General features: G+C 48.4%; 9 protein-coding genes across 9 annotated transcripts; 1 reads left to right on the top strand and 8 right to left on the bottom strand.

Annotated features, from left to right (window-relative positions):
* Positions 1–49: 49 nt before the first annotated feature.
* FMAN_10041 (uncharacterized protein) lies at positions 50–1,137 on the bottom strand (the record flags this gene model as incomplete). The annotated part of the gene is made up of 2 exons (XM_041820671.1): positions 50–400; positions 451–1,137. 2 exons carry the CDS (start codon positions 1,135–1,137, stop codon positions 50–52), a joined length of 1,038 nt encoding a protein of 345 aa, XP_041686528.1.
* Positions 1,138–3,213: 2,076 nt separating this feature from the next.
* Positions 3,214–4,349, bottom strand: FMAN_10040 (uncharacterized protein; the record flags this gene model as incomplete). Its single annotated transcript, XM_041820670.1, has 2 exons — positions 3,214–4,155; positions 4,203–4,349. The coding sequence occupies 2 exons, from the start codon at positions 4,347–4,349 to the stop codon at positions 3,214–3,216; spliced, it is 1,089 nt and encodes a 362-aa protein (XP_041686527.1).
* Positions 4,350–4,746: 397 nt separating this feature from the next.
* FMAN_10039 (uncharacterized protein) lies at positions 4,747–6,203 on the bottom strand (the record flags this gene model as incomplete). Its single annotated transcript, XM_041820669.1, has 4 exons — positions 4,747–5,416; positions 5,464–5,767; positions 5,815–5,916; positions 5,963–6,203. The coding sequence occupies 4 exons, from the start codon at positions 6,201–6,203 to the stop codon at positions 4,747–4,749; spliced, it is 1,317 nt and encodes a 438-aa protein (XP_041686526.1).
* A 274-nt stretch (positions 6,204–6,477) lies between these two features.
* FMAN_10038 (uncharacterized protein) lies at positions 6,478–8,051 on the bottom strand (the record flags this gene model as incomplete). Its single annotated transcript, XM_041820668.1, has 3 exons — positions 6,478–6,984; positions 7,034–7,229; positions 7,279–8,051. The coding sequence occupies 3 exons, from the start codon at positions 8,049–8,051 to the stop codon at positions 6,478–6,480; spliced, it is 1,476 nt and encodes a 491-aa protein (XP_041686525.1).
* A 1,228-nt stretch (positions 8,052–9,279) lies between these two features.
* On the bottom strand, positions 9,280–14,387 carry FMAN_10037 (uncharacterized protein; the record flags this gene model as incomplete). Its single annotated transcript, XM_041820666.1, has 3 exons — positions 9,280–12,448; positions 12,510–13,344; positions 13,397–14,387. The coding sequence occupies 3 exons, from the start codon at positions 14,385–14,387 to the stop codon at positions 9,280–9,282; spliced, it is 4,995 nt and encodes a 1,664-aa protein (XP_041686524.1).
* A 633-nt stretch (positions 14,388–15,020) lies between these two features.
* On the top strand, positions 15,021–16,373 carry FMAN_10036 (uncharacterized protein; the record flags this gene model as incomplete). Its single annotated transcript, XM_041820665.1, has 1 exon — positions 15,021–16,373. The coding sequence occupies one exon, from the start codon at positions 15,021–15,023 to the stop codon at positions 16,371–16,373; it is 1,353 nt and encodes a 450-aa protein (XP_041686523.1).
* A 118-nt stretch (positions 16,374–16,491) lies between these two features.
* FMAN_10035 (uncharacterized protein) lies at positions 16,492–18,980 on the bottom strand (the record flags this gene model as incomplete). Its single annotated transcript, XM_041820664.1, has 4 exons — positions 16,492–17,815; positions 17,863–17,976; positions 18,029–18,208; positions 18,256–18,980. 4 exons carry the CDS (start codon positions 18,978–18,980, stop codon positions 16,492–16,494), a joined length of 2,343 nt encoding a protein of 780 aa, XP_041686522.1.
* Positions 18,981–19,824: 844 nt separating this feature from the next.
* On the bottom strand, positions 19,825–20,862 carry FMAN_10034 (uncharacterized protein; the record flags this gene model as incomplete). The annotated part of the gene is made up of 4 exons (XM_041820663.1): positions 19,825–20,161; positions 20,204–20,569; positions 20,621–20,740; positions 20,795–20,862. 4 exons carry the CDS (start codon positions 20,860–20,862, stop codon positions 19,825–19,827), a joined length of 891 nt encoding a protein of 296 aa, XP_041686521.1.
* Positions 20,863–21,107: 245 nt separating this feature from the next.
* FMAN_10033 (putative sulfonate biosynthesis enzyme) lies at positions 21,108–22,163 on the bottom strand (the record flags this gene model as incomplete). Its single annotated transcript, XM_041820662.1, has 3 exons — positions 21,108–21,683; positions 21,736–21,853; positions 21,904–22,163. The coding sequence occupies 3 exons, from the start codon at positions 22,161–22,163 to the stop codon at positions 21,108–21,110; spliced, it is 954 nt and encodes a 317-aa protein (XP_041686520.1).
* Between the last annotated feature and the right edge of the window lie 217 nt (positions 22,164–22,380).

The raw sequence follows: 22,380 nt of genomic DNA, 5'->3' as shown, positions 1-22,380 counted from the left end.
CTCACCTCACCAATACTCCATACACCGTCCCAGAAACCTGGGCCAAGACTCAAGGATGCACAAGTGAAACCAAACGGGGAAAAGCCTCCAACCAGGGTGGCCCTAGTTCCCAATTATTGAGATCACATGCAATGGCCTCAAACTCGGGGCTTACGCAAACCTGACCGCCTTGAACAGCCATCAAGGGACACCCTGGCGGCCACTTCAGCTGAAGAGACTCGAGGTATATCTTGACAGAATGCCTTGACTTGATACGTGGATTCGTACACAAAAAGTCTCGCAGGTCGGGCCAAGGGATGTAATCGATGCTCACAGGATGAGGATACGTATTCTGGACCTCGGTAGGAAGCAGCCACGGCGGTACATCCTTGAGAGTCATAGGATCAGGATGTAAGCGCCACTACGCGAAGGATTAGTATGCAGGAGATAATAACGTAAAGATGAACTCACTCTCATGAGACGATAGGCAAAAAAATACACCCCGAACAGAGTCTCCACACTGGCCATCTCAAAACCCTTGAGGAACGATGTCAGAAAACATGTGACTGCATTATCCCCGTAAGAGTGAAGCGTCATGTTAGGCAGCTCAGGGTTCCTCGGCAGGGACCTAGCGTGGAGCGGATCCTTGGGAAAAGCAGCATGGGTCTCGTAGAGAATCGCGAAACTCCGATACTCGAGACAATCGGCCTGCGAGTGATGCTGCACTCCGCATCGGCAATCGACGTGCGACGGCGTGGGGAACAAACTCGACATTACCTCCGGGACCTCGGCAGGCGGGATATCGTGGTGGTCTGCCGCACATGGAGCACCCGCCGGCGCAGCTCGTCGCCCTGCGGGGAAGTCCGGGGTCTCGACGCTCGTGTCCATCTCATAAGCCTCGCCAGGGGGTTTCTGCGAAGATCTCTGCTGCAGAGCCACCAGATCAGCGCTCAACTGTGGGAGCGTCCGGAGCTGCGCGGAAACGGTGTCGAGGTTCTTTCTGATCTGTGCAATGTCTGCTTCCATGCGCTCCATGCGCTGCTTGTGCTCCTGCCGGTTCTCCCTGTGCTTGACGCGATCTGCCAGTCGCTTCTGGCTCATCTGAGCCTCTGTGCGCACCCGTCGCTTGGACGAGCCGCTGGGTGGAGACGCGGACATGAGAGGTGAGTCGAGGTGGCTGAAATAGGGAGGTGGTCAAAAGGTCATATAGTCTGGCTGTCAATATTCGAAAGGGGATATCCACTGTTTTGAGCGAGGGTTTCTGGCGATGCCTTGAGTGAGGAAAAGCTCAACGGTGAAGAAAGAAAAAAAAAAGGGGAGACGCGTCCGACGTCGACCAGTTAAATAGACTTGAAACGAGGTTACGATAACCCCGTGTCGTTTACTTGGCACTGAAGATGAGAGTGTCAGAATTGACACTAGGAGGTAAGGTAACTATGTCAGGTGTACATAAACACGTGTAGAGAGTAGAAAAGGGTAAACGGGTAGCAGAAAAGCGAGCGTTGAATTTCTTTGCTTTGGGTGTGCGAGTTTGGCTGCGACGGGAGGCGAAACGCGGGGTAAAGCGCCGAGATGAGCACCGGATTATTCCCTGTTGGGTCCTAGCGGCGCAGGGGTTTGCCAGGTCTGTTGGGGAGGAATTGTTGGCGTGATTGGCTGGAGCCTGTGTATGATTATCAGGAACTTGATCTTGACAGTTGCCGCGTGCTTTAAGCATAAGGTTAGGCAGATTGGGTTTATCGGGTACCTACCTGGGCTATGTATGTTTTGTCGCTTTAGGGAATTTAACCGGTTGAAAGGGAGTGGTTGTTTGATGGAGGAGGTGAGGGGCTAGCCCAACAAAGTAGAGATGATCTTGCATACCCTGGAGCTGCATGAGACTAGGAACTGTTGCTCTAGAAGGATGAGGCGTATGATGGAATCTACAGTGAGTATTTGTATTCATTCACTCGTGATAATAACAGTCTTTCAAATAAAGCCAGGCTGTAGTCTTCTGTCAAGTCTTGAGTATTGTAGACTCACACTGATACAGAAGTTGAAGAAAAGCCAAGCAATTCTGGCTTTTAAATTCAAAAGACTACATTCACTAAATCAAGTTTGTCACTAAGCACATAGCGTGAGACTATACCTAGTTGTAAACTCAATTCTCAGCCCTTATTCGTCAATGGGGGCTGATCTGCTTTCTGCCTATAAACAACAATACTACGCAACGATGAGTGAGATCTCATTCCATCTGCATTACAATCAGCTGAGCGAAAATTATGGCTGCATACTCTTACAATGAGAATAATAATATTCCAAGGCCGAGTAAATGTCATGGGATCGAGGTCTCCAGCTATGTTCACATGTATTCAATTCTGGTGTCCCGTCTGTATGACATCAAGTTCAGCTTGAACCAAGTTCTTTCTACTGGTTTAAGCTCTCTGCCACGAGTCACAACTGCAAATAACACATCTAGCCCTGTTTCCAGTGACCAAAAGTGTTTGGAGTTCCTCAGAGTCTCCAATTAGTCGAACCATCTGTTGGTCATTCCACATCTCGCACACATTATCTGACGTGAATGATAGAAGTTCCTGTCTGCAGCTGACTGGCATTCCCGTTCCGAGTCATACAAACTCTTACATCCAGATTCTGATTATGGTTGCATACCTCCCGATCAGCGATCTCAGCCTCTTATCTCCGCCAACTCGAATAGCACTAACAACAATCGTGATGACACCAAGGGGTTCCATGGCAAGCAGGATATCATCAGACCATCCCATACTCACATACTCATGCTCAGGAATTCTTTTGTAACCTGCTCACCAAGTAGAGTGAGCAGCGGCTTGAGGTCGCTGAATAGGTTGTTGGAAAAACCATCGCCTTCGAACATGGACATTTGGATATGATTAGTGCAGAAAGAAAATAAAGTCTACTCCATGTTCAGAATTAGATGGGTATTTAAGTTATTTCATCGAGATCAAGCTGTAGTATCTACAGGGTTTACGAGAGGAAACGGTACTGCATGCAGGAAGATGGATAATCTAGCCAATGCCGTGACGTAAACAAGTGAGGAGGATGCAGTATGCATTTGAAGCGCCTAAAATGATGGAACTTTTGCAGAAGCAATGCTACCCTCCTGGTACAGCGTTTGTTACCCACAAGCTTAAAAGGTTGGGACACAAGTTGCTAGGGTGATTTATAAGTCCTTCAAACTCAATTAACAGAAGAAACAGTAAGAATCTCGCAAGCTATCTACCACGAAAACTTCTGTCCAGTTGCCTCCTCAGAGAAAGCCCACAACTTCTTAGCCTCACTGCTCGAAACAGCCAACGGCGTCGCTCCAGTACTGATCTGACAATCAGCAAGATACGCTCCATAATTCTCACTTCCTTCATGAGTCTCCCCAATACCATTCGCAAGCTTGGGATCCAAAGCAGCAACAAGACTAGTCGAAGCCCCAGCTTCTACCGACTTGGGAGTATAGAACCCCACCGACCCCAGCTTCTCAACAGCCTCCAACGTCTCTTTCGGGAAGTTTCTTGCCAGTTCAGTCGTCATGATGACACCAGGGTGAGCAGAAAGAGTGAGAATGCCGTGCTTTTCAAAGAGACGCTTGTTAGCCTCGATGCCGAAAAGGACGTTGGCGACTTTGCTGCGGTTATACCCATCAAGGGGAACATAGGCAGTTTCTTCAGTATTTTCGTATCCCCAGAGTTTAAAGAACTCGTAATTTGGCTGCTCCTCTTGAGGAAGGTCTTTGTTCTTTTTATCAAAGTTCATATCGCTCCAGCGCATGTTTGACCCCATAGGCGAACCGGAGGTGACATTGACGATACGAACGGAACCCTTTGGTTTGTTTTCGGATGCTTTGATCAGCTTGGGCATTAACAGGCAGCTGAGAAGCCAGTGACCGATGTGGTTGGTTGCCAGATGCATCTCAATACCATCTTTGGATAGAGTGCGCTCTTGAATAGCCATGACGCCGGCGCTGTTGATGATAAAATCAATAGCAGGAATATCGGACCAAGAAAGGACTTCTTTGGCTGCGTTGCGGACGGCTTCTTGACTAGAGAGGTCGACCTCCAAGAATCGGTAGTCTACATCTGGGAACTCGGCTTTGAGTTCATTGATGCTCTCCGTTGCCTTGGAAGGACTGCGGCCGGCGAGGATGATATGGTCCGGATTTTGAGTGGACTTACGATGATAAGTATACGAGTCTAACCAAGAAGGGGGGAACTTACAAAAGCCTGCGCGGTGGCAAAGCCAATACCTCCACGGTTGACTCCGGTGATGAGGACAGTTCTACCATGGATACCGTTAGAAAAGGTTTTGGCAACTTCAGTAGCTTCGGTATTAGCTCCAAAGTCTGTGTGTGTGGTTGATGCCATGGCGATGGATGAGAACGGATCTTGAAGTAATAATCCGAGTATGCTGTGAATGTCTATAGAGGTGACTGATGTCTGCGTTGTCTGAGGGCGACCATCCTCTCTATATATACTCAAAGAACTCTTCTTTGGACGTCTGAGTATTAGCAAACATCGAAGCCTTGTTCTCAAATCATCCAATACAAGACTTGCTACCCGATTCGGAAGCCACCTCAACATGTCAAATGGAGATCATGGCGCCACTATAGTCTCACTTGAGCCAATGAGAGACTTGCTACCATATTCGGTTAGAAGTCTTCAGCATGTTTCAGAAACTTCATTGGCTGACTCTCTTCCCAGGAGTGAAACTTGAACGGAGTTAACGGATTTCTTTCATTTGGCCTTTAACTCCATGAAGTGATTACACGTCTATCAAGCGGACTTGATCCCATAACTTCCGACTTGGTTCATCATGGATAGCATTCATCCACGGAAACCGTGCTAAACAATCCTTGGCTTGTTCCCAAGTTATGATGCCGAGCAATGACGCTTGCTCTCGGAGTTTCTCAACAAACCACTCACGACCATCCAGAAGTGAAACTGAAATCCCCCCCAAGATGAGAAGCCAGAACTTGAAGTCATCTTCATGCTCACTGAACTTGGATACAATGGCTTCTTTAACAAGAGTTTTGATAAGTCCCCGTCGAGCAATGCGATCTTGCGTATTATTAAAGTAAACCGACATCATAAAGAGGCATAGCCCGATATGGTAAGTAGACTGAGTATCCTGCTTGAGCCTGGATTGACCAATTGTTCGAAATTGGAGCAACCGATAGCAGATTGATACCAAAACTTCTTGAAATTCAAGGAGGTCGAGAGGCTTCTCATCCTGATGTTCGTTGAGCAGTCTGCACAACCCTATGACGTCGCAGAATGCTTCTTGGAGGGTTGAGTCAAGTCGCCCGGAGTATGCAGCCGAGTCTTGCTGTAAATTGAATCCCTTGAATGCCAAACTGCGTTTTACGTGATGTATATGGTCTCGATGAAACAGCGGGTGTCCACCCTGTTGCATGGCAAAGAGAATATCAGTCCTTCAAACATCAGCACTCGCCACCAAAATCAAGCATTACGTACTCACCGACAAATTTTGACAGCAATAACATCATCTTCAAGGTTCTCCAGCCCACCACGAAGGTCAGCTATCTTCTTCAAACCCGCCATATGTGTCTCAGCAGCTTCGTAATGCTCTGCTGCCTGTTCTTGGTTGATCAGAGCCATGATTATCGATATTGTATGATCCGATAGCGCCTCTTTGCTATTCAATCTGACCTTGAGCTGATCTAGAGTCTGAGATATACAGCTTAGCGAATTGGTGCAGTTGTAGCCTATGCCTAGATATATCTCGTTTGACGCTTGGATGAGCGCCAGGGAGCAGTCGTAAGCTTCAAATCGTTAGCTAGTGTAGTATTTCTAGGGGCGTCTTACTTGCCTGCTTTATCGTGAAACATAATCTCAAGCCATTTGACCTTGTCCTTCTCGATAGAAAAGCCCAACTGAACTGGATAGACGTGTCCGACTGTCACGTTGAAGACTAGTTTATCAGCACAACTCGCCAATTTTGATGAGCATCAACTCACAGTCATCTATCGCTTTCCCAGCAACTTTCGTCACGGGAACTGGGAACGGGAAGCTGAAGAATTGGGTCGCAAGCGGCCTAGGAATTCTTTCCATTAGCCGATACTGAATAACTTGGTTCGTCCGCGATGGTCGATGAAATGTTTTGCCTGCATTTTTGCCCTTCATTACATGTCGTCGCATGAGCTTTTTCGAAGTTTTGTCGGCATTTAAGCCGTCCACGAAAAAGAAGTTTTGCTGCATCTGAGCGTTTGGTGGTTGCAGGAGTGAGATTTGATGATGTCAACGTAAGCAAACTCCATTTCGGTATAGGCGACCGCGTGAGGCGCCCGTTCAAAACAACCTTGAATTCCGGTATCATTAGTAATTATATAAAACAAATTAGCACCTCCAAGTTCAAGATGAAGAGTGTCACGATTAATCATAGACCAATTTCAGCTCATAATTCGTCTTCTCATTTTATCTACTCTACATAAACTCGCTCATCTCTCATAATACAGACTTTTACAGTTACATCCTAAACGGAAACAGATCCGCAAGGACCGCCAGCATGACTGTGTCCGCTGGATCGCTTCAGAACAGAAGCAACCTCAGCATCCCATCGTCGGGTGTTGTGGGTGACCTTGGGCAGGCTCTTCCAGGTCTTGGCGTAGCGAGCAACAGAGTTGGCAATGGCCTGGGTGTTGACGAGGAAAGCCTCCTTGTTAAGGTTGTTGATATCGTCGCCAATCTTGTGGTAGTTGATGTCGTACGCGACACCAGCCTCACCACCGAACTTCTTGGCCTCCTCCTCAGTCTTGAGCTGCTCGGCGCCGGTGAAGAGACCGCCAGAGGGAATACCGTTCTCGATGAAAGCGGCGTAGTCGGAGCGGCCGCTAAACTCAGAGGGGACGTAGCCGAGACGCTTGGTCTTGAAGAAGCGCTCGAAGTCCTTCTCGATGGCGTCGGATCCAGCAGGGCCAGTGAGGTTGAAGGCACTTCCATCACCATCGTAGATACCGTAGACATAGTTGGGGCTGGCAATCTGGTATATGTCAGTATTTGACTTTTTTCAAAGAATTTTTGGGTCTTACCATATCGAAGTTGAGGTAGGCTCGGATCTTGGCGACTTCAGCGTCAGAACCGTTGATGCTCTTCATGTAAGCATATGAGCCGAGAAGACCGAATTCCTCAGCACTCCAGAAACCGAAACGGACGGCATTCTTGACGCGGTACTTGGTGAGAGCCTGGGCAACCTTGAGGATACCAATGATACCGGAACCATCATCGCTGAAGTCTGTTAGCATTGAGGAATTTCAAAGATATGCTGGGGACTTACTTGATACCGGGTCCAGCAGCAACGGAGTCAGAGTGGCCTCCAACAACGAGAACGTTGTCGTGGTCACCCTCCTTGGTCTCAGCAATGACGTTGAAGGTAACACGGTTCTCAACGGTAGCATCAACCTTGAGGTCGACGGTGACCTCACCAGCCTTGGTCTTGGCAAGGATAGCCTGACCATCCTCCTGGCTGATACCAACAATGGGAGCGAACTCGCCAAAGGGCTCACCAAGAGTACCAGCCAACTCGCCAGGAACGTTGTTGTAAACAATGACAGCAGCAGCTCCGGCAGTCTTACCGTTGGCAGACTTCTGAGCGAAGGGGCACGTTCCTCGAAGAACGAGAACAACGTTGCCCTTAGACTCGGCGGGGAAATCGCTAGCCTCACAACCAAGGTTCTCAGCAACGACAAGAGGACCAGAAGCCTCACCAGCAGGGGTGTAAGTCATGATGGCAGCAGTGATATCATCGCCGTCAACCTTGAGGGAGGCAGTACCAGCAGAGTACAGCTCAGTGAAGGGCTGCTTCTTGACATTGTAGTAGCCAGTTGCCTTGAGGGTCTTGTAGAGCCAGTCGACAGTGGCGTTGTGACCAGCTCCACCAAAGACACGGGTGTTGCCGTTGGCCGTGGCGATGTCCTGGAGCTTCTGAGCACCGGATATGAGGTCCTTGATGTTGATGTCCTTCTGGAGCTTGAGCTCGTTGACGAGGGGCTTCTTGGTGGCGCTGGCCGCCAGGGCGAAGAAGGGGAGGGAGAGGGTTGTGAATCTCATCTTGACTTGGCTGGACTGGACTGAGCTGCAAGAAGAGGGATGAGGAGTGAGTAAGGGGATTTCTGAGGGTGGAAATAGTTGATATTTATATGTTGTCGATCGTACGGAATTAAATTACATTGTAGTCTACTCGTCACAAACCCATACCATTTCGTGATAGCACAACATGCTGCACGGCACTTCTGCATAGCCCAGAAAATGTCCCACGAACCAATGACCCTCTCACGGCCGCGGGATCCAAATCAGGCAGTTCCAGGGATGTCTCTGGCGATCGAATCTTGGCGTCGTGTTTGCTTCCCCGCAGGAACTGCCTCTTCCAGGAACTAGCGCCGACTCGGATCCCACGTCGCCTGGAACTTTTGGAGTATTCGCCAATCCGACCTATGTTGATAACGGCAGGTCGCAAGGATCATCGACGACTTGGCAAGATAGGCCAATGGTGGTCACGAGAGATAGAGTAAATGACTAGCGCAGTGATAGAGTTGGCGCTGGGCATTAAGCATCTTTCTACGCTTATTCGTCGTATCGACAGGGATCTGAGATAGAGAGATGGGTGTTTATCAGCCACCGCGAAATGACATGATGATCTTTTCTGGGCTCCATCCAAGCATTCCCCCTCTTTCTCGACCCTCGGCGGACTTTTGTAAACGCTTGCAAAAAAGCCTGTTTGGTCAAGCCTTGGGACTCACCGGTTCTTTTGCCATCAGCATGGGTCAGCGAGATAAGAAACCTTGTCGTCAATTGAGTTGTGCCACAGACTAGTTTATTTCCGAATTAGTAGTGTTTATCCGAGTGTGGCTGGTTACGATGACGATCTGCACTGTTGTGAGATGAGGATTCTTTCACGATGCAGTGTTGCAGTGCGTTGGAGGATGGATTAATGCGCTTTGAGGAATGATCTACCGGTTCGTTGAGGCAAGATGTAGTGTAACCCAGCCTTGTGAGGCGAATGCACTTTTTGGATGCAGACTTACGGGAATGTGTACTAGATGGGAGAAGATCTGGCTGTACCCTGTAGTTCAGCGCATATCAGAGCGTTCGAGGGTATTGACATTTACCGGCAAAGCGGATCAATACCCGTAGTATCGTTTCATTACATTGCTGGAGTGGAATGGTAGATCTACCTGTCAAAGACAAGATGAGCGGTTCTGCAGGTCAACCAATATGTAAAGCCTTGAGATTCAGTTTGAATTTGCTAAGCAAGCTTGGTCCGTTCTCTACTCAAGAACTATAGCTCATATTTGTTCTGTTCCTGCCCATTTCTGATGTCTTTCGCTCCCCATGAAACCAGCATATCTGCCACTTGCTCTGCCCTCTTCCCTCTCATCAATGCTGATGCTAGAGGGGACTCGCCTTTGTTGTTCAGAGCATTGACATCACCTCCATGACCTAGTAGCATTTTCAGTAAGCCCAGATTTCCATCACTCCCTTGGTGCAAAATCGTATCCCCTTTATTATTCGGAATGTTCACATCAGCCCCCCTTTCCAGCAAAAGTTTGGCTGGATCAAAATCATCACGGTTAGAAAAGGCCCGAAACACTGCAGTTTCGCCATTAATGTCCCGGGCGTTGATGTCAGCACCATGGTCTAGGATAAGCTCTGTAATCCATGCACATATATTAGATATATCTTGACGGAGATCAATGGTATGGTGGAGGGCCGTGCAGCCTTGGTTGTCTCGAGCGTTGACGCAAGCTCCACGGTCCAGCAGATATGAGACAAGGGCGAGAGATGTGACACTCATAAGTTCGAGTGCTCTATGAAGGGGTGTTCTTCCTTTGTTATCGCGTGCATGAATGCTCAATCCAGCTTTGATCAGCAGCCGCACGCTGGCAACATAGGAAGCTAGGCATGCTTTGTGCAGAAGTGTCGATCCCTCTTCATCAACATCCATGACATCGACCCCATTTTCAATCAGGCACCCGAAAGTCTCCCCAATCCCGATGGGGCTGCGGGCCACGTGTAAAGCATTTAAACTGTCAGCAGTCCGCGCAGAGAAATCAGCTCCGTGAGAGGCCAAGAATCTCAGCATGCTGACATCGCCGAGCTTAGAGGCATGATGCATTACCGTCCAGCCCCTGTTATCTTTTGCTTCGATGTCGGCGCCAGCATCCACCAACATCTGAGCAACATGAACGGATGCGACATGAAGAGGAGTCCTCCCAGCTTTGTTCACTGCATGAATGTCGGCTCCCTTTTTAAGGAGCGCTCTGACTGTTTGCTGAAAGCCCGCAAGAGAGGCTAGGTGTAAAGCAGTGTTGCATTTAAGATCGATACCGTGAAACTCTGCGCCATGATCTAGAAGCATTTGAACGATAACGTCTTTCTCTCCCAGAAGAGCCCACCACAATGCCATGTTAACACCGTCTTGGCCAGTATCCTGCGCTGGTTTAAATCGAGGTGGAAGGTCTGCAGCGATCCTCGAAAGCTCTGCGCGGTCTAAAATTCCTCTATTGCGCCTAGAAAAGCGTACGCGATTTTCAAGCCACGGGGAGTCAAACCTCGCATTGAGGTTAAAATCGTGGTCAAGAAGAACTTGCAACACTTGCTCGTGCCCCTCTGTAATTGCGCAGTATAACATGAGTTGCTCAGAAACCATGCCTATTCCACTTTCGATGAGTTCCTCAACTATGTCAGCATGACCGTTGAATGCAGCAATAATCAGAGGCGACAACGGCGCACCAAGAACTTTTACGAAGTCCTTGGTGCCTCTCTTTATGAGAAGCTGGAAAAAATGCCTATGCTCACCTAAAAGAACCTCAAAGAAAGTATCAATGCATTGTAGGTCAGAATACCTCGCCTGACAGATGACCAGCGGGTTCTGGTCACACAAATACTCAACAAATTCGTTATTTTTACTGTCGAGGGCAGCCTTGAGAACATCCTTTGCTCGCTCACTAACTTTGGGATTCGCTATAGCGGCGTTGCAGATGATTTCTCTTAGTCTTTGATTTTTAGGGTGCAACACAGTAGCCAAGGGACCCCCTAATTGCAGTTCCCTGCTAACGTCATACCCATGATCTAGTAGCGCTTGCATAATATTTTCCCTTCCAGGTGCCAAGTTGATGAAGTTGTTGTCGAAAACGGTCCCTTTTTGCAAAAGCAGCCGAACAAGGTCTTCGCGTTTGCGAAACGAGGCGGCTTCCAAAACTTTGTATGCTGAGCAACCATCTGGCATTTCGTCCAGTAGTGCCTCGACAGTTTCAGAGTCATCAAATTCGATAGAAATCCGCAGAAGACTTTCCCAGTATTCTGGATCGGATGCCCATTTCCTAAGAAACTTGGAAACTTCTAAATGGTGAAGTCCCCCGTGATTGACAAATCTGCACCCGAATCTTTTCACAAATGTCTCAATATCGGCACCAGCTTCTATCGACTGCTTTACCATATCCAGATGCCCATAATAAAATCCAATGCTGAGAAAGCTTTGCAGCATGCTTCTCCACAGCTGTGGATCTAAACTTTCGATCCCATCTGAGAACAGTAGATTGAAGAATCGATTTGGAGTTCTCTGTGGAATCCCCCAGTCCCGCCAATGGAGTTCCATATGTTCTACAGCAGCAACACGCAATGAAGTTTCAATCTCCCGTTTATCAACTCTTGTTTCCGAGATTTGTATCAGACGTCTGATAATTCCTAGGTGTCCAGTTTTGCACGCATGCTCTAAACCAGATGTTGTGGGTGATGGTGGCTCGAAATATTTAGTTACTGTTATTCCAAGGATGGTCCTAGGGACTTCCAACGGTAACTCAGGGTTCGGGATACAGATTCGGTACCACCGCGTGACCATCTTGTCATTCGATAAGAACTCAGCTGCCATTTCTACGGTGTCTTCTTCAAGTCCTGCAACAAGAGCAGAGACGGGCCAATTCCAGGCAGCTTCCATTGCGAGGGGAAAATCAAAGGGCATCCGATATAACGGTCCTTCGATACCGGCTAAATAGGCGAGAAAGGTTTGAGTGATGGCAACTGCAGACTTCTCTTTGCTGAACTCCTCGTACTCTAGAAGGAGTTCTTGAACTGAGAAGTGCGAGATGTGGATCTCTTTCTGTCCGCTGTCCTTGACTTCGATCACAGATATGAAGCCAGGGCAGTATCGCTCAATGCTCAATGAGTTAAAGGGTCTATTTCCGATGTCAAATCGGGGTCGTTTCTGAACATGGTCCATCCGTGTCGCAACAATCTCTACTCCTAGATCTATGGGCAAGGGTCCGCTATGATGAATAAGAAACTGCAACAAACGGATGGAGTCACTTCTATAACCAGGGTGTATTCTTTCTAGCATGCGGTTATAAGTCTCTTTAAGATCTCTAGGTAGCGTTTTTAGACATTTCTGGACGTCATTTGGACTCAGACATTCTGCTATATCATCCATTTGACAAGCGGCCCATCGAAACCTGAACAAAGCGTTAGCATTCCTGTCCCATAGTCATCGGTCACTTATCTTAGAGAACATACATCCCGTCTGCACCACAGCCGATCTTATTGCTTATTTCTGTGCGTAACTCTCTACTTAGCCCTTTCTCTGTGAAACGGGGGTCGGTTTCGAGTATTGCAAGAACATAAGACTTTATGTCACGATCAATGGAAGCCTTATCAAGATCTACACAGTTCTCAACACCAAAGAAGTGATAAAGGTGGGTCCTAATGTCATTTTCTGGCCGAGCAGTCAGAATAAATCTGATGCTCTCTGATCCAGTCCGGCCGATCCAAGGGAGAAGGAATTTTCTGCATGTACACTCGTCCAAAGCGTCGATCAAGATGAGCGCCTGTCCCACGGCCTTGAACATGGCTGAAACACAGGATTCCAGGTCCAGAATGTCTGGTTCCGTTGAGCCGCCTTCATATGAGGTAAATAGCTGATCCAGAGGCGAAGAAGTAGCGCTGCTGCCCTGTCGATAAAGTTGGAATGCCAAGGACCGGAGAAGGCCATCAAGAGACTGTTTCTTGACATCATTGAAGTCGAAGTAGTGTGCTAATGTAATAGTGTCGCTGGTATCCCTGAGGTCATCGAGGATTCGTGAGCTTAGCACTGTCTTCCCGCAACCAGCCAATCCATGGAGCCACAAATGCTGGCGCGAACCAGCCTTGAACTCCTGGAAGGCCGAGCTATCAATAAACCACTGACCAGAACCATCGTGGCGGCGCATCTTGGCCTTTTCTACATTTGTAGAGACTCTAGGTGGCTTGAGCCAGCGCTCGATCTCCGCGCGTCTATTATCTGCATGCAAGGTGTTCACAGTATCATTTATGTCTTCCACGTGCGTAGTAATATTTTCCAATTTAATTCCTACTACGAAAATAATTAGTAAATTCATATCCTCCAATCTCGAATGCTTACCCACGTTCACTGATGACTTTCGCAAGAGGCTTCTCCGTCTGTATCTTTGTCGGCGCAATCTTCTGAAGCAACTCCTTCGCGTATGCTGCAGCAGTCACCGCTGCAAAACCTTGCCATTCCTTGTTCTTGTGAGAGTCGGCATAGTCGCAGATCCCACAGATAATCAGACAGGGGAAGTGGTTCATCAAGCCGGCTGCTTCCATCTCAAAGCATAATACTCCCTCATCACTGGCTAACTTATCCCGGATAGTTGCGTCCTTCATGAGCATATCAGAGCTGGCAATGAGACCATAATGGATCATTGGGTCATCGTCATCATCGCCTCGAACCTCTCGGATAATGAGGTTCTCTTCGCCACAGTTGTCTTTACATGCTGTAGACTTTGGAGATTCGCTATGAATGTGGCTGGATTCATAGAGCCTGTCTGTCTCTGTTGTTGGACGAGCATACCGCTTTTTGAGGCGAGGTCGTTTACTGAGTGCTTCTTCGATTCTTTCGTTCAGTTCATGGCCTTGACCTTCATAATCCACTTCTAGTGCCCCCACAGCAGTCAACACAAATTGGGGTGGTTGATTCAATGACCCAGTCAACTGGAACTCTTGTTGCTGTATTGTCTTGCCCCGGTTATGATGAAGGACTCCCCCTTTCGCTCCCGAAGGGACGCTAACTACGACATCTCCAAGACGAATATCATGCTCAGGGCGCGGAGCACCACCACCAATACCGACCATAAGTCCAACACGAATATTGGGAAAGGTTCGTAACATGTCTCTGGCTACAGATGCAGCTGGGGCTATGCCGTATTCGGCTCTGGGTAAGGATGCCACGACAACGTCATGCTTCCCCATTCTCCCGAAGGAATAGCTGTTATTGTCTCCAGGAGCTTGCACGTCTAGATTTACTTCGTATTCTTCATCAAAAAAGCTTTTTGCCGCAACTAACTCTGTTGTCAAGGCGCAGATCCACCCAACAGTGTAGGTTGAAGGGTCCGCCATTTGGTTGTCTCTTCTCAGAGGGTTCACTCTGTTTAGTCTTGACTATGAGATTTAAGAAATGATTTGAGTTCTTCTAGATGATGACAGGGATGGGGCTTATATAGCCCATTTTGAGCTCTGGAAGGTTCTCTGCTTATTCAAACAGCGCCAGCATACAAGGCAGCATACAAACATGGGACAAGAGATGGCTGTGTTTGAAGTTTTTTGCAAGCGAAGCAATAAAGAAAGTTGGTTTTCCTACTAAGAAGATAACGGTCATCTCTACATGATGAAAAGGCAGGATACCCCGACAGTTTTTAAGCTATCTTATAATGTCAACGATATATCGTCAATTTAAACACTTGAAACGATAAGTGACGGTTACACCGTTCAACCTTCAGTCACTGGTCACATGAGAAGCAAATTTCTACTCAAATGAAGCAGGCTTATCGAGCTTATAAACCGACTATATGCTCTAATTCCAAAGTTTTATGATTGACACCAGCTACAATCGGTTTGTTGAAGCACATTTACGTATCGGGGTACTTTAAGCGAGCCGCTTGCCGGTTAGTAGAATAACATCAACGCGTAAGGCAACAGCAAACCGTAGCAACCGATAACAATCCAATTTTGTCACATTCACCAATATCCAACATGGAAGCCGAACATACAATTGCTGATGGTAGTACCAGACTCCCAATCGAGGTCATTTTGTTGATAGTTGAGAACCTGATCCCTCAGTATGATGGGTCGCGACCAATCCTCCCCGCATCACATCCTATCACGAAAACACTCGTGGCTTTGACAAGAGTGTGCAAAGCAATACATCCCACTGCTAGCAAACTCATTTGGCAAAACTGTCTCTACATCGATAGAAAATCAAAACTTCGCAGGTTCAGACGATACATCTCGCAAAAGAGCCCAATCACCGGGCGCTCACCATGTGAAGCTTATGGCTCAGCCAAACTATATCTCAGCCCCTTACATTACAAGTTTGACACCGCCTCTACTTATGAGGCCATCGCTCCGTCTGTTCGTCGTGGTAAGGAGAAGCCTGGTCGTATGAGCGACGGCTCGGACAGTGACATGGAAACTGATGAGAGCGATGAATGGGCTGATGGGTCACAAACTGGGAGTCATCGCGCACCTCGCTCAAGATCCCCCGTGGATGATGGATATTCGGAATACTCAACTCACAATTGGAGAGACGCGCCAATGCAGGACCTTCGAACGATCCACATTCTCAAAGACGTTCTCATCACTCTTGCACCAGTCCTCAAGACCATCATCGTGGATATGCCCTTGAGAGATTTAAGTCCTACACAAAATGGAGACATCTTGGAGCCACTCAGACAGGGATTCGAGGCTCTGGTCAATATCGAAGAACTTATCAGCGTTAAGGACGAATTATACGTGGATACGGATACTGAAGTTATACAGCCTCATATCTTTATCAAATGGCCGAAACTGCGACGTTTATGTCTGTACAACGTCATGGCTGCGGATACATTCTTCGAGGATATGGCGTCGTGTCCACAATTAGATACGGCTGTTTTCGTACGGCCTGACCTCGCGGATGATGTCAAAGGAGAATGGGCGGCGGCATGGGCCAAAATCAACCGCCCGAACACGAGGGATGACGGTCCGGTGTATCAAGGGCCGAAAATCTCAATGGCTTTCTGCGACTGGCCACCCTACCTTTACGACTTCAGTAGCAAGATACCTCACTGGCAAGAAGTAGACCCCGACAACAAAATCACTGTTTCGACTCTGGCTACGCATCAAAGATATGATAGAAGATCAAGGAGAAGGGGTCCGATTGCCTCATGCCAGGATTGGATCAGGGATCACGCTTTACGTGGTACGATTTGGAGTGAAGTTGAGACCAAGTGCCAGCCTGTAACTCCGCCAATAATGTTTGAGGGTCAGGTTGAGGACGACGACGATGAATGGGTTGATGACGACGATGGCGAGGACTGGAGTGACGATAATTCCGATTTATGGTGATAAATCCACGACTGACTTGAAGAAATTCGGCAGACTTTAACTGCTTCAAGCTCATTCTGCTTGTCAAAGTGACAAGCAAAAACCTGTCAATTTCTCGGTATCTCTCAATGCTACGTGCTCACTGGGGCTTGTCCTTGGCCTCATCAACCTGCAACTCAAAGAAACTCTCAATCAAACTCAACGTGATCATAGCACTCGAGAAAAGAAGTGAAACCTCATCACCAAACTTGACATCCTCCAACGGATCCCTCACCAACTTCGCATCCCGATCAGCATCCAGCTGTCTCTTAGGCATCTCCTCCGGCAACGGGTGGAACGGAAGGCCAGATGGTAGCTTCTGCGGCTCTTGGGGCTTATCGCCTGGGAATCCTCCAAAGACATCGCCGCCTTCTTTGGGAGTGTCTGGTTCCTTACTCAAGAGCTCAATGGCTTTCTTGTAAGCTGCGTTGTCAGGTTCTTGCTTTTGAAGGCCTTCGAACATGAGATATACTGCGCGAATGACACTCTCGAGGGCGCCGACGATCCACGCGTGGTGGGAAGAGGATGCTTCGCCGATGAGATACAATTGACCGTAGGCGTTGGGCTTGATGATCTCTGACCACATGTTGGAGAATTGACTTGGCCCAAAGTATGCGAATGCACCAGACATGTTCTCGTCTCTGTACCAGTCGTACGCATGATGGTCCTGGTACTGATCCTTGAGAAGAGCGAGAAGCTGATCGTACGTGTAGTCGCTCTGCTTTGAGTGCAACAGCGCAAGATCATGAAGAAGCACAGAGAGGAGTTGCTCTTCATTCTTGGGCGTCTGGGGTGAGATCAGAGATCCAATGCGCTGCGCATCCTGGCCCCAGGTGTACGAGCACAGAAGCACAGCAGGCTTGTTGGGATCCCAATCCTGGCCTTCGTTGGACTCAATGTTGTAAGACGGATACACGCAAACCCGAAGAGGAAGATCAGTATGCGCAATGCCACCTTTCTTGATGTTGAATGGAGGCTTCTGCCACCACGCAGTCTCAAACTTGATACCAACCTTGCACGAAGCACCATATCCCAAAGCCCGAATGGCCTGCTTGGTGCCCCAGAGAAGACCCGCGTCCTTGAGATCCATTCTCTGAAGAGCACCGAGCGTCGTACTATTGAACACAGCAAAGTACTCCTTTTCCTTGACAAACTGGTTCTTGTTGATGCGGAGTTTCATCGACGTGAAGTCCTTGGGCTTGCGTTTCTTGCGCTCTTCGACTTGCGCATCTATGGCGACAACTTGGCTGTTGTATTGGACGGGCTGCTTGATCATTTTCGCCATACGATGCGCGATGGTCTGGGCGCCTCCATCGATACACCACCAGTAGTTGGTAGGCTGGCCGTCGATTGATTTGGGGGTTGCGAAGTCGAGTTCTTCGAGGACGCATTCTGTGAGAGATTGGTCGTACCAGCCAGTACCACTGGGAAGTGTCAGTACAGTTGCCAGGGAACCTAGCGGGCTACTCACTACGTGGCAGACTCAAGCCACTCAATGGTGTTGTAGTTGTATCCCGGCCCCTCGGGAATGGGGCCAGAATTGTCTTTGGGTTTGCCCTCCCTCTTCTTTCTATCGCCATCTCCCCTACCACGACGTCAATCTACTACAAATGTCCACTGGTGCACTGGGTACTCACGAAGAAAGGAACTGGCGAGTGCTGAGCTTATCAGCCTCCATCAGAAGTGCCCAAAGCTTGGTTGTCTCCGGTCCCTTTTCATCATTCTCTTCAACGGCTTTCTTGAACTTCTCTGCGGCCACCTTGATGAAGTCTTCCAAAGCCTCACTGACTAGGTCTGAAGGGTTCACTTGGAGTAGGCTATGTTATTGTTAGTGATCTGCCAGGAATGGAGGAAGTACACGCACTGAACGGGAATCTTGGCTTTATCAGGAAGACCCTCGTTGATCTTGAATGGGTCATTCGCTTCAGCCGTCCAGACGTTTCCGACGCCGGAAACGTCATTGAAGTATGTTGGGCAGACATTGTCCTCATCTCCGATGTAGTATGGGATCAAACCACCTTTTCCGGGCTTGAGGCCGATGTAATTGAACAGCTGGAAGGTTCTGCAGCATGTGAGCGATCGCAACGACAACGATCCTTGGGAGACGTACCTCTTCATGATGGTGTTGTTCGGGAATCGCATAGCTCCAACATCATAGTAATCATGCTCACCATGCGAAAATCGATGCGTATACAACCTTCCTCCCAGCCTGTTCATCTTCGCAGCCTCTATAATGTCGTACTCAATCTTCAATCCCTCCTTTTCGCACTGGTCATTCAGCCAGTCAAATACCATGGCAGTGAAAAGTCCAGCGACACCAGCGCCGATGATACCAATCTCAAGATGGTTGGACTTTCTGGGGACGAAGCCAACACCAGTGAGCTTTTGGGTCTTGTCAAGAATCTTACTGACACCTTCGTCTTCATGAACTTTCTTTGGGAAAAGCTCGGGATGCTCTTGTTGAGCTTGGATCACACGCTTGGCGGCGGCTTGGACATCGTCTTCGAAGCCTTTCTGGGCGACGTGTCGTGCCCACATGTGCTTAAAGGCACGGGTATGGAGGTGGTGTTCTTCAGCTGGGAGAGACATGATGAAGACAAACTAGCAGTCATAGATAATGGGCTGTTTCCTTTGACAAAGACAGACCTGTTTGCCGGGGACTTGCGTTCTATTTATGCGCAACCTATTGCTAGCTAGTCTGGCCATGGAGGTTCCCATCCGGAAAGCTCCATCACAACACCAACACAGTGGCTAGCTGAGACAAGCAATGTGATAACAAACGATAAACCGACTCTTGTAGTGAACCCCGCTTCATCTAAGACTTTCATCACATACCGGTGAACTTCCCCGCAGATGACTGCGTTTTCTTACCGACGAAACTATCGATGCGTTCGATTCAAGCCTAGAACACCAGATCTCACGGGCCGTAGCCGTTCCTAGCGGCATCAATACGAACCAAAGGCCCTCCAGCTCCCGGAATAACTGGATGCTGTCCAAATGTGGCTGGCTGGATTGAGACTATTGGCGACTAACGACTAATACGGTTATTGTGTCTTATGCTGGGGTTAGTGATGACGATGCTTCGTCTGAGGTGCATTAGACTGCTGAGGCTGAGAATTGAGGGGAATGCCTATCCTGTTAACATGCAGATACTGTAGGTCTGGGGCTTTTATGAGATTCTGTGATTGTTGCGAATTTGGAGTATGGTCAGCAATAACACACCTGCATGTTGGAATGGTGTTCAGTTCACCGTATTTTCAGCTCAGCAGATCGATGATGATAGAGGCGTTTATATTCGTTGCGGCTGAAGCTTCGTGGAAGATGGCACACAGCACCACGACCTTTTTACTCTACCATGCGCCAACTGTCTCAATCACATTCCGAAATATACATATGAATTAGTTCAACTATTCAGCTATATACCCTACAACCTCTAGTCGCCAAGTGGGTAAGCATGAAGGACCTGCCCGTGGAACAAGGTCGCATCCTTCGAAGCCAAGAATACATAACTCGGCGCAATCTCACTCGGCTGTCCAACTCTTCCCAGCTGAGAATTCTTGCCAAACCCTTCCATCTGCTCTGCCGGTCGAGACGCAGGCTGGAGAGGAGTATGCACAGGTCCTGGGGCCACAGCATTCACTCTGATGCCCTTTTTGACGAGTTGCTTGGACAGCGATTGAGTGAAAGACGTGATGGCGCCTTTTGTAGATGCGTAGTCTACCATGTGCGCTGTTCCTCTGAAGGCAACGGTGGAAGTCGAGTTGATGATGCTACTCTGTTAGCCAGGTTCGCACAATGAAGTGTAGACTTACGAGCCACCCTTTTCCATGTGATGAAGCGCATACTTCGTCATAGCAAAGATCTGAAGGATATTGCTTCGGAAAGTACTCTCTACATCATCCAGATCAATATCCTTAAAGTCCTCACACATGAACTGCTTCCCAGCATTGTTCACCAGGACATCGATCTTGCCATATTCATCAACATGTTTCTGGACTGCTTTCTTGCAGGTATCATTTTCCATGAGGTTTCCGGGGAATAGAAGACACTTGTGGCCTTCTTTCTCGACCATGCGCTTGGTCTCCTCGGCGTCTTCTTGTTCTTCTGGGAGGTAGACGATTGTTACGTCTGCGCCTTCGCGGGCGAAGAGGACTGCTACTGAGCGGCCAATGCCGGAGCTATAGGGATCAGTGATAGGACTTCATGTAAGGGGCGGCATGTCTGCTTACTCTCCGCCGGTAATGAGAGCTTTGGCACCCTCGAGCTTGTTGGCAGCTCTATACTCGTGGAACTCATTCTTGCCTTCGAGTTTGGTGGACTCGCTTGTAGGGTTCATGGCCTTTTCAGTTCTGTGACCGATGTTAGGGTTGTATCCGAGACAAGTCAATTGATCGCGTGCGTACCCTGGGAGCTTCTGTGCCTGAGCCTCAGGAACAGGGTCGAACGAACCATCTTTTCCAGCTTGAGACATTGTGTAAGAGTATTCAGTCAATTGAAGCAACTATTCTGTATGGAATTCTGAGATTATGGATGAATGAAGAAATTGGAACGATCATGGCCTGTTATTTATGTCCCTGAGCAATGATGTCAGTATGCAGTGCATCCATCGAGATTGTCCAGCCCCATCGCGGGGTCACTCAGTGCATCATGATGGCATCACGATTTAGACGGGCCAATTGCTTGTCCAACCTCAACAAATCCTCAAGCCAAATAATCTTACGGCCTGTAATTAACCACTGATCCAAACGTATCGGATTGTCCCCAAATTCCCTCCCTCAAACACGACAGCTGCACAATCTGCGAATGGTCCACAAACAAATTAACATCAGTCCCAAACTCTCTGACATACCAATTGAACACCTTTGGATCCGCCGCCTCAAACATGACTTTCTCCTGCGGCAGCTCCCTCAAAATCTGCTGAATAACATCCGTCCTCCAACTCTTGACATTCTCTGTGATGCCCTCGCTCTCAATCATGATACGCTCTACACCAGCGTCGATGAATCGCTTCCCCATGTGGATTAGCTTGGAGGGATCAGATGTTCCGAGTGATGAGAGCTCAGAAGCTTCTGTGTCGCCGCCAGCGCCGAATTGAATGCCGCATTCGGGTTTGGCGATCAGACCGGCGGAGTGGACTTTGTCGACGATGCGGAGCCAGTCGTCTTGGGGGATGGAGAGGAAGCCTGATGAGATTTCGATCACGTCGAAGCCGAGTTGTTTGCACTTTTTGAGATATTGGTCTACGGCCCAGACAGTGTCAGATTGGAGAAGGACGTGTTCCATCCATCCGCCCTGATTTTATGGTCAGTAAGGCCTGAGACCTGAGGATTGCAATGAGACGTACAGTAGAGACGTAGACATTGTACTCATGGGCAAGATTGATGAGCTCTTTAAGCTTGTCCTCTGGGAACAGGGAGAACGAACCACCCGCAAACTTGAGACCATCGACATGATGACCCATCCTAAGTCTGTCAGTACATAAGCATTGTGGCCATGGTCTGGGCGAACTCACGTCTCAAGGACATCCTGCAGATACCGCTTCCCCATCACCGAATAATATGGTCCCCGAATCTCAGTAACTCCAACAGACCTCGGCTTTGGTGGACGGCTGTTGTGACGAATAAATCCAAAGCCTTTGTCTTTATCTTCCAATAGAATCGGAGGAGTCTCAAGTCGAGGAGACACTGAGAAGGGCCTGATAGCGGCCTTGGGGATTGCAGTTGAAGCTCGCCATACTGGGCGGGCGGCTTTGAACAGGTTGGCATGCGACATTATAGTAGCTGTGGAGACGATTCTTCTATCCAAATCTCTGACAAGATTGTTTTTCTGATATCTCAAGCTTGCGCAGCATGGCTTCCGTGGTCTCTTAAACCATCACGTCGTAACATGATATCATCATGATGCATCCATGAGTTGCTGGGACTGTAACATAAACACCAGTTTTTGCGTCATATCAGCTATTTACCGAAGTATTATCATGCAACATCTC

The sequence above is a fragment of the Fusarium mangiferae genome (genome assembly GCF_900044065.1).
Source record: "Fusarium mangiferae strain MRC7560 genome assembly, contig: FMAN_scaffold011, whole genome shotgun sequence".
Classification (NCBI taxonomy): Eukaryota; Fungi; Ascomycota; class Sordariomycetes; order Hypocreales; family Nectriaceae; genus Fusarium; species Fusarium mangiferae.
This window is presented reverse-complemented; position numbering and strand designations above follow the sequence as displayed.